This window comes from Anopheles maculipalpis, chromosome 2RL (assembly GCF_943734695.1).
Source record: "Anopheles maculipalpis chromosome 2RL, idAnoMacuDA_375_x, whole genome shotgun sequence".
Classification (NCBI taxonomy): domain Eukaryota; kingdom Metazoa; phylum Arthropoda; class Insecta; order Diptera; family Culicidae; genus Anopheles; species Anopheles maculipalpis.
The window spans coordinates 76,196,443-76,207,396 of NC_064871.1; the positions used below are offsets into that span (position 1 = coordinate 76,196,443).

Sequence of the window (10,954 nt, forward strand, 5' to 3'; positions counted from 1 at the left end):
CACTCTCATGCCGGTGTTGTTGCGCTATATTGTATGCAAATCTGCGTTCTGAATCGCTCATAACGAAATAATAAATACCCTTTTCCTCATAAGTTGTTTTATTTATCCTCTCTTTGCCTCTATTAAGAATAATATTTATCCATTACAATAATATCTCACCAATATACTTGTATTACCAGCATGGTGTAATTCTAGTCTTATTATACAATCATATCAAGTTCAATCATACAAAAACAAAAATTTCCGCACTTAAAATCGCCTCACGGTGGATTGCATTCCCATCACCTGCTTGTGGCTGTCTTCCGGTATGCGTATGACCAGCGTATTTTTCGTTCCGGTTTGCCACATTACCCCATTATCGTCGATGATGCACGTCTCCAAATTCAGCTGCCATTGGCCACCCAAGCTAACCGGACTCCCATTAAACGTGTGTGCCGTATTGTTGAGCGCAATCAAGAAGCTACCACTCAAAAAATCTCGATGAGGCTTCACGATTTGCGTCAGCCCAGCACCGTCCGACAGAAGCTTTACCTCGTTCGGGCGTGATGTCATCAGGATGGAATTTAGCGTTAGCTGAACGCTGTTGATCGCTCTGAACAGGGATGGCGTACGTCCGTAGTGCTGGATGACGCCTTCCACCTTTACCACCAGATGACTGTTCGGTTGTACATGCACCGGTTCGCCGGGGACTCGCGATTGTGGTGTAAGTGCCAACTTGACGGATGTGTTTTGTAGCACCTGAAAGAGTGGTGGGAACTCCAGGTTGTATTAATGAATCCATTCCATCCACTCCGACTTGTAAAATCCGGAGCCATTCCGGAACTACACAGCACTCGGGAGCAATTACTCCTGAGCTACTCCGGAATAAACTCCGGAATGAGGATTTACCGAACACTAACCTGAAAGAAGAATCGCGGTGTGCAGTAGGACGAGCGGACAACGGTTTCAATTTGCTTCATCATCATGTCCGTGTGTTCGTGGGTGAGTGTTTTGCTGGCGCCGGGTATTTCGGCCGGTATCAGCTGAAGATGCTTCAGAACTGTGCGGCAGACGGACAGCAGGTAGCGAGTTTCGGGATGACTCGATTGGGGTGCAATTTTGGGTGTTTCTGACGGATTGATGAAGGAAATCGTTTCGATGGAAAGTTGCAGTGTGGCGCACAGGTGCTGTACCGCTTCTAGATGTTCCAGCGTACCGGGATCAGCGTCGAACGAGCTTTTGTACAAACGGCTATATGCATCCTCGCAATTTTTTAGCAATTTCACGTGCTTCCGCAGCTGGTTCGTGATGTGACCGTACTTTTGCAGCGGATCGCGACAATTTTGAGCAAGGGTTTGAGAAATTTCCGAGGGTGGAGTAATGCAGAGAGTGTTGCGGGTTATTACTACACTGTGCAGTACCTCGAGAAACATGCAACGCAGTCGGATCAGTTCCGACTGGAACGCTAGCGGATGCTGTGGTGATGAGCTTGCTCGTAGCGTGGACAGTGCGATGCAGTAGAGATTGATTGCTTTCTCCAGTCTATCGATTAAGGAGAGACATCCGGCCGGAGCTGGCAACTGCGGTGCAACACCCGGTTCTCGCTTGATGTGCTTCTGGGCGAGCGTTTCATACTCTTGGCCGTGGTTCAGAATACACTCGGCTTTCGAGATTTGACTCAACGCAACCAGATAGAAGTGCAAATTCTCCAACGAAATGTTCTTCGAAAGCTTTTCGTAGATCATCGCGGCTAGAAAATGCTGCCCGTAACGGGAAGCCGATCGTGCGATGCGATACTGCGTCCAAGGGTTCGTCGTATGGAGCAACTGGACGAAGATGGCAATCACATTATCCGGCATGAACGTGCCAAGCATTGCCTGCATACAGATAGCGGCCAACAGTTCCACAATATTCGTCCGTTCTTTGTCCAGCACTGCACCACCCTTGGCGAGCGATTCCAGCTTCCGCAGCAGGTGCTGCATTACCGCACTGAAAGGACACGTGCCGGGTGTTTGAAGTTCGTAGAAATCGCACGAAACGATTATATTCGAACAGATCGCTCCAAGCGCCTCACAGATCAGCTTCGAGTGGCTTGCGGTCGCCGTGGAATGTTCCTCGCTTAGCATTTCCGCTATCATTTCGGCGAAGCTTTCACCCAACTCCCGGCTCGTCCGGGACAGCTGCACACCACACTTTAGATAGAGGCGGAAATCTTTCAGTGACGATTTCTTCTGCAACGAAGCCTGAATCAGAAACTCCAGATGCATATCGAGATACTCCAGTACTTGTACCGGTGGTGGGATGTTTTCCTTGTGGCAGTACGTGATGAGACTGGTCAGAATTGTCATTGCACGGCCACCACTTTCATTCTCCAGTAGGAGACAGTTTTTGCACACCTCCAGTATCTGCTGCTGCTCTTCGCTCAGGATCGTGTGGCACGTGTGAGGACATTTTGTAAGGGCCAGTATAACATCCAGCGCCATGTTTTGGTTGCTGCACTGTGCCGTCAGCTGCAGCAAACGACTAATCGTCGTCTTTGGCCACAAATATGCTCCTTTTTCTGCCAATTTTTGAAGCGACAACAAAACCGTTGATTGGACTCGCTTCCTTGGATCCTGCAGATACACCAGCAACAAATCTACCTGATCCGGTATATCGACCAGAGTCGCACAGGATAACAGCGACAGCGAGCGTATAATTTCCACCACAAACTGCTCGGACGGATACTTGGGTAGCAAATCCCGGCATAACGCCCGTACCAGTGCGGCCGTACTGGCATCATGATGCATGTGTCTCAACACCGGAATCAGGTGCAGCTTCATGTTGACCGGTGTCTGCAAACTCTCAATCATCGATGCCACCTTCGAACACATCCCAACGGCGAATGTTTTCGACTGTGCGGCAAACTGAACGCTCGCAAATATAGCCGCTTCCACCTCGACCGTATCGTGGCTATCCAGTGCGACACGAATCGCATGATGTACGTGCTGCTTTTCCGGTATGACAAACGCGATCGCCCCTAGCGTACGCAGCGTTAACGCCCGTGCAACCGGATCGTTCGAATGCATCACCATAAAGATGCGCTTCAGGATCTCGTCGATGTTTAAGATCTTTTCCAGATGCTTTTCATTCTGCTGGAAAACGCGCAGTATCCACAGCCGGGACAGGTTCGAGCCAATACGGAAGAATTCGGCCAGCTTCAGGATCGATGCATTGATCAGGATGGGGAAAGGGTACCGCTCGAACAGCTTCGGAAACCGGATAATTGCTTCACACTGGTCGCCGATTTTATTCGACCGCAAACATTTGTCCAGCTCCATCAGCACCGAGTTCGAGTCGCCCTCGGTTTCGTTTAGAAAGTTTTCATTGAAATTATTTACGCGTACGCTGATCATCGTGAGGATTTTGTGTGGAACTCCGTTGCTAAAATATACTTTTGTTTTGTGAACCGATGCGAAACTTCACTACAGGTTCCCAGATAACAAATGCGATGGGACAGTTTGACAGCCACAGCAAGCCAGCAACTACCCAACAAACAATTTTATTTTACGAGCAAGGTCTATTGAACATACCCCAGCCATGCCCATGCCCAGCACACAATCGGATCGCGTTTGGGTCCGAAACGAGTCAAAACGACTGCTAACGTGTGAAAAGCACCCGATTTTACGAGTGTTGTGCATCATCTTTTCAGTTTGAGTTTTTCCTTCTAAAGGATTGAAAAACTAAGAGAACGAAGATGAACAGTAATAACAAAAATTAAGCAGAAAATGTTATTTTCCACAAAATAGTACGATTTTCGTCAATGTTTTTTTTTTTTTAATTATTTGAGAATTCTTTGCCCATACCATATGTTAACTATCTATCGATCATGGAAAACGAACAGAAAAGTGTGTTAAACAAAAGCTGTTGATGATGATGATGATGAAGATGATTTCACCATTCCACAATACAGCATTCAACATAGTTTCATCATAGCATAGCATTCAACATAGTTTGAAACCTATTTGGTACAAAAATTATCGAATTGATTGGGGCTGTTGATGATCTGTGTACATATCGATCTGATTTTTTGCTTCTTCATTACCTTCTGATAATAAGGTAGGCAGCGCATGATGGCCAGTCCATGGTTTGTAGTTAAAAACATTGTTTTACGCAAATAGATAAACGCTCGGACGGTTGAACATAAATCCGTTTGACTCTTTCAGTCGGTTTCTTTCCCCATACTTAACAAAGGTACTGTTTATCTCACAAGCCGATAAACCTTTGATTTTGGGGCTATCGCGCGTCATTCTTCGGCATTCGAAGAAGCTTCCGTATCACGCAGTTATGGTCCATAAAAGGTTTATCTTACGGTGGAAAATCTATCAAAGCCGGTTTGACACATAGATGCTGGTCTTAAAATCGGTAATTGCGGTAATTCGATGGCAAATAACTGTCAAATGGAATAAGAAATGTTGTTTTTGTCCAGTATTGACGAAAAATAGCATTTTTCTGCCAAAAGATCATATTGACAAATAAAATCCAAAATCATGCTATAGAATTTTCTTCCGTGAAATAACCCCTAAAGTTATGATGATGGTGAATCAACTCTCTCAAAATTGCTGCCACAAAACTAAAATGACGGAGACAAAAAAGTACAAAAACATTCCGCTGGCCTTAGATAGGCTCCGGCCAAACTGTAAAGTTGGTAATATTTCGGATTCGAAAGAATGATGCGCATTCAATGTCGGTTATTTGTGATATCCTAATATCCTGATACATATATATATATATATATATGTGATGTGGCTACCTGTGATATCCTTTGCAATGAAATAAAAAATACAGTTTCCAGTTCTTTTCATGTCAAAATTTTTGGTTTTAATTATTCTTGTCTGAAAAAAATAATTTGCAGCCCTTAATATAAAATTGAATCGTGAAAATCTTGGATTTCAAGAGTTAACTTCACTATTTTCCATCCAACAACGCTGCTTTGAAAAAAAGGCCTTTCGCATTTGCTAGTTGGGTCGAGAGACGAGTTGTCATTTGGGCAGAAAATTCCACCCAGAATGATTAATAAATGTTATTATTTTGTTTGTGAACTGTTCTGCGTTTTTCTCTGTTTGCTCGCTGATTGCAGAGCCTTTATTCGCTTAAATTGGTAAATAGATTGCTTTGCGAAGGGATGAAAACGTGATCCACATACTCCCCCCATGTATGGCCTGTCGACCGGAGCGCTTGACGACACGTGTTTGGAAGTGAACAGTGATAAAGCGACTAGAGTGTTCTCTGTGCTGATGGTGAACTAATTTCCACCGACCAAATCTACCAATCCACCGTCGAAAAGTGTGCAAAGATGTCCAACTATCAGCTGCACGCGAACGAAACTTCCATCTCGATACCACGGATAATCACGGTTGACAGTGTGAATTACTACGAAATATTGGTAAAATGTGGTCAGGTCATGTGGACGGTAAACCATCGGTATCGCGACTTTGCCGAGCTGCACGAACGGCTCGTATCGGAACGGGGCGTCTCCAAGGACAAACTGCCACCGAAGAAGGTGCTCGGTAACAAGAGTCCCACGTTCCTGAAGAAGCGTCAGGAGGCGCTCGAGCAGTACCTGAAGGAGATGCTGATCTTTCTGAAAGTTACGATGCCCCGGGAGTTTGTCGAGTTTCTGGACTTCCATCGGTACGACATTATCTTTCTGGTGCAGCATCTTGCCAGTTCGCTGTTTCTGCGCGGTGACGCATTCTTGGCAAAGTCGAAAAAGTACGGCTTCTCGGTGCTGGAACTGCACGCCATTAGTGAGCGGATGAAGATACCCTGTCCGCCGACAGAGGCAGCCTGCAGCAATTATAACTTTTCCCACATACTGGACTTTTGTGCCCAGCTGGAGACTATTATTGTGCTGCCGACGAAGAACAGTCTGCCGACGATACTGTACGATGATGATACGGACAAGTACATTCCGCACGCGCTACACAAACCGATCGGCAGCAGCAATCTCATCCCGGTGCAGCTGCGGTACGAGCTGAGCGTGTTCAAGGTGTTGCGTAATCTCATCATCTATGGCGTGCCGACGGAAAACATTCAAAATGTAGGTCAGTACACGGTGCCGCGAAGATGAGGGAGCTGTTTGAGGGATGGGTTGAACTGGGGAGGGTGGAAGGTGGGGTCGTACTAACCGTCTCTCTTGCCATCCGATTTAGGTGCCTTGCGTGAAACGCTAACCCGGATAGAGGTGTACAAAAGCGAAACGAAACAAATCTGCCAAATTGCGTTGTGTGATAATGTCCATAAGGATGCGGCGGAGGATGAGCTGGACAAGTCGAAGGTACTTAATGCGAGAGCGATACACTTTAATTACAAATACGCATTTTACGCCTACCGTATCTGGACGACTCCAACTTCAATTCTACTCCAATCCTTGTTCCTTTTGGTGCTACGTCAATGATAACCGCGGAAGCAGCTCCTTGCCATCGCATATGACATTGAATTCATCCTTGACCTGATCCTTAGACTCCTACATCTGACATTCATGATCCATTATGCCTTAAAGCGCTTGTATTCCGTTTAGTCCATACTCCTCTTTGAATTTACGTCTGCTGTTTGAAATCCTGTCGCTACAGTCGGGCTGCAAAACTTGGTGCAGGCGCAGAAATGCTTCACGAGATCGAAACGAGATCGTGCCCATTTTTTTTTATTTGCGGACTGCGTGTGGGTGCCACTGATGTGCCTCCACACTCCTTTCTCGCGTCCCAATATACGTTCCCTTTGCTCTTGTGCTTTCCTGGCATCTTCCTAGTCGCACGGCGCGTGGTGTTAATGACCCGTTTCTTGTCCTCCATAGCCTCTTTCCGCTCCCTATCACAGGCCGTTAAAGCTCCTTCTCTTTTGCCATCTTAGGCTAGTCTAGTTTCATTAAGAATGCTTTGTAAAACCCTATGGGTGGACAATAACAATAATAACTGACAAATAACAAATTAACTTTATTGGTTTTAATGCTGCCTCTTTTTAGCAATGGAAACATCTCCGGCATGCAGTCTTCAAGGAAAATCAGCTAACGGCAATCGATCGAACGATACGGCTATTCCCAAGCGTTAAAGACCTAGTGCTGGACAAGAACAAACTGGAAAGCATTGCCCACCTTAGCCATCTAAACAATCTGCAAATACTCAGCCTGCGATGCAATCGGATAGCGCAGTGCACGAACTGGCACGTCCAGCTGGGTAACTTGGTCACGCTGAATCTATCCCAAAACCGGATCCGGTTACTGGAAGGGTTAGCAAAGCTGTACTCGCTCGTCAACCTGGACCTGAGCTGCAATTTAATAGACGATATCAATGAAATTGATTACATCGGGAATTTGCCTTTGCTGGAAAATTTGCGCCTGATGGGCAACCCGGTTGCCGGTGGTGTCGGTAAGTTAAGTGAGAATAATCCAGCATGTTTTTCCCTCTAAAATCTGTATCACGTATTTTTTCGCAGATTATCGTGCCCGTGTACTTTCACGGTTCGGCGATCGGTTGCAGGAAATCTATCTTGACAACGAGAAGGGCAATCAAACCGAGTACGATATGGCTCTCGTACACTCGGCGTTGCGTATTTCGGCACAGAAATCACACCGGAAGCTGCACAGTCTACTCGAACCAAGCAGCACGACCGAGGGTCAGGCGGACGCGCGCGATAGTGAACGGGCGGGTACGAGCGGTGGCGAGAGCAGATGAAGCTACGTTGCATTCCACAGGAAAAAGGGGATTTTTTTTACCGAAAAAGGACACGAATCCGAATTTCAAATTCAAACTACTACAGCCACGTGTTTAGCGATGTGTGTTTTTAGGATTAATACGCTAGACCCGGAAGTTGATTTTCTGTCAAAATGCTGTCTTTTTTTAATATATTCTCATAAAAAACTCACAGCATTGTTTCGCAAAATCAGATTTGCGCTTCGTGTAGAGCGGCTTAAAGCAAGCAGGGAGATATTTTATGTACCGTTGACCAGATTATGAATTATTCGGATGATTTTTGTTGTTGTAAGGAATACACTATCTAGAGCCGAACCCGTCACGGCGTTCTCAGTGTAAAAGAAGGGATCTGATGCAATATAACACTACTATCTATGTACGATTTGCTTTTTATTTTATCTTTTCCGCAGAATATTACAAAATAGTGAACCTTTAAAAAACATGATCAACTTTGTTGAACATCTTCCCAAAACAAAACTAAATTAATTTTTTCCCCTCAGTGGAATCTCTTTCATATCTCGTCTTTTGATCTCTTCTAGGTTCCATTGGTATTTATCCTCCATTAGCAGCGCCGTGCTGATCGGTTTGACAGACGAGGAAGGGTTCACCGTCACACAGCAGTTGGGAAAGTACTGTTTCAATCGTCGTTGCAAGTGCAACAGCGGTTTCACACCGTCCGGTAGCCGTTTGTACACGATGCATGTTTTGTTCAGTTCCAACACTTTCAGCCGAGGAAATAGTACACGCAACTGCTTGAAATTGCAACGCAACAGATGACAGTTGCGCAAAACTAAATGCTTAATCGCGGGCATCGGTTCACAGAAGGCCCACGGTCGCGTGTACGTCTCCATACCGCAAATCCGTAACGTACGCAAACTTTTAAGCGTGGCAAGCGAATGAAAGTGTTCGCGAATATTTTCTGCCACCGGGACCTTAATGTTTAGCTTGATCTCTAAATCTTCCAGCATTACCATGTGCCGACAGAGGCGGGAAAGTTGTGAATCCATGCTATATTTGAACCGCTGAATGTGTGCAAAGGTGGCATCGAGACGGAAACAGGTACCACTGTTGATAAGCTCTAGATGTTGTAACCGTGGAAAGTCTAGCCCTCGGAGACGGCTTCCCTCCTCAAGGATGCAGTCTTTCAACCTTAGAAACTGGAATGATAAAAACAAGTTTGTTAATATTTAATACAGTGCGTACCAGAACAAAATCGACACTAGTTTTTTGAGGAAAATTAGAAAAGTATAGTTCTGTTTCGTAATACTGTAAATCTTGATCTTCTCTTACCTGCAGATTCTTCAACTCCCGGATGAGCAAAAACATTTCACGAGGAAATATAACATCTCGTACCGTGAGCCTGGTCAGTCTATCGGCAGCAAACAGACAGATGGCCCGGAACAGTCGGAATGTGACAGTGTTCGAAATTAAATAGATATCCTCCAGCAGTGGAGCATTTTGTACGAACCTTTCGGCGGACAGATCGTCCACCCGCGTGTTAGGGTCGGGTGAATTGTTTTTCTCGCCGAAACGTTTCAGCAGCAGCTTTTTTAGCTTCGGAAACGGTACGGTAAGTGTTTGCTCGAATCCTCGATCGAAGTAAAACCAAACGATTAGCTCAACCAACTGACTGCCGATGTTTATCAGCGTGTTCAAGTCGTAATCGTTAGCTATTTCGAGCCGATAACGTTCCAGCGAGGGCAGTATAACGGCGTATCCGTTCGTGTTGGCGTACAGTTCCCAAATCAGTGACGGAAGGGTTGGGTGCGTGATAACCCAATGGGGTGCCTTTTCTGCCGGTAAATCTTCGATTGAATCGGGTAAAACGGTTAACTTAAGCTGCTGGAGCGTTTTCAATTCCATTAGCCGATCGCCCAGATAGCGACGCATTCGATCGAAAGATGACCTTATTTCCAGCGTTTTTAACGGTAGCTCGCCGGAAAAAAGGAACTGTTCCACGGTTTTCCCACCCGTTACTCTGGTTGATGGGCCCGGTTCATCGGCAGCACACTGTACCGTCCGGACCATGCTCAGTATCTCTTGCTGGGATTTAACCTCTGGAAATGCGCCACAATCGTGCACCACACAGTGTACGCAGGAGTCCATATACGCCTGAGGACACATTTGTAACGGCAGTCCGAAGCAAGTACTAAAGTGGAAGCGTACACTGTCGATAAATGGTTCGGAGCGTAAAATTACAAACCATCGCTTGCACACCTGGCTACAAGTGTTCCGTTCTTGAAAGTGAAGCTTACGAAATATTTTACACAAAATCTAAAATGATACACCGAAAAGAGAATGTTTATGAAGATGGTATTTGTAAGGTGTTGTTGACAAACGTGTGCCGTGGAAGTCGTGCATCTTACCTCATACGGAAGCCGGTTAATGCAGGCATCATCGGTTTGGTCTGGTGTAATTGCTTCATATTCTTCTAATTTGGGCCTTTTGCTTGATGGTTCCAGATTTTCAACTTCTTCCTCCATTTAGGATGGTTTTTCTACGGTAAACAAGCACAAAATATTCAACAATTATAGTCCTATAGCCCGAGAAGCGGGAAAAGGTTTCAGCTGAAGCAAAACTCAAATAACGCACTATGGGACTGGCGTATGGCAACGTAACGGTGACAGATGCGTAATAAAAATTCAAAATAATCTATTTGAAATTTCTTGGATATTTTTTTTTGACAACTTTTTGCATTATGTACGATTTAATAATACGCAATAAACGTTTTTCTGTATTTTTTAGTGTGAAAATATCTATTTGTTGAGGGTTTAGCGGTTTAAAATTTCAATAAAAAAATCCATCGTTAACCAAAACCGTTACCGTTACATGCGTTACGAAAAAATCCGACAAATGGTCTGTCAGTTGATGGCGGGAAAATAAAATAAGCATTTCAAAATCTGTATTTTTTCATACTCCTCTGATCAATAATTACGGTAAATATATGAATTGCTCATATCTGAGAAAAAAAAAGTAATTTAATTTACAATCAAATCAAGGAAGTCCATGGGCCGAGGGTGTTTTCAATGCTAAAACAAGCACAATCCAACATATCCGGGCCTGGTTAGTAGGCGTAAACTGAAATCACACGGCACCGGACGGGATTCGACCCTCTGCCCTGCCCGTGTGATCCAATCGAAATGGAACTTTTATTTCCCCCTACCATCGCTGTTTATTTAAATCAGAGTATAGGATTTTTTATCGGTGAAAATAATATGTATCTTTCCACCACATTCTGATGCCAC

At 45.0% G+C, this 10,954-nt stretch overlaps 3 protein-coding genes across 3 annotated transcripts; 1 reads left to right on the forward strand and 2 right to left on the reverse strand.

Annotated features, from left to right (window-relative positions):
* Positions 1-249: 249 nt before the first annotated feature.
* Positions 250-3,388, reverse strand: LOC126567844 (integrator complex subunit 7). Its single transcript, XM_050224164.1, has 2 exons — positions 900-3,388; positions 250-738 (listed from the first exon to the last, which is right to left on the reverse strand). Exons 1-2 carry the CDS (start codon positions 3,372-3,374, stop codon positions 250-252), a joined length of 2,964 nt encoding a protein of 987 aa, XP_050080121.1. The 5' UTR covers positions 3,375-3,388.
* A 1,926-nt stretch (positions 3,389-5,314) lies between these two features.
* Positions 5,315-7,691, forward strand: LOC126568149 (nischarin). The gene is made up of 4 exons (XM_050224574.1): positions 5,315-6,065; positions 6,174-6,298; positions 6,983-7,385; positions 7,453-7,691. Exons 1-4 carry the CDS (start codon positions 5,315-5,317, stop codon positions 7,689-7,691), a joined length of 1,518 nt encoding a protein of 505 aa, XP_050080531.1.
* A 500-nt stretch (positions 7,692-8,191) lies between these two features.
* LOC126568051 (uncharacterized) lies at positions 8,192-10,192 on the reverse strand. Its single transcript, XM_050224457.1, has 3 exons — positions 10,076-10,192; positions 9,000-9,983; positions 8,192-8,866 (listed from the first exon to the last, which is right to left on the reverse strand). The coding sequence occupies exons 1-3, from the start codon at positions 10,190-10,192 to the stop codon at positions 8,192-8,194; spliced, it is 1,776 nt and encodes a 591-aa protein (XP_050080414.1).
* Positions 10,193-10,954: the final 762 nt, after the last annotated feature.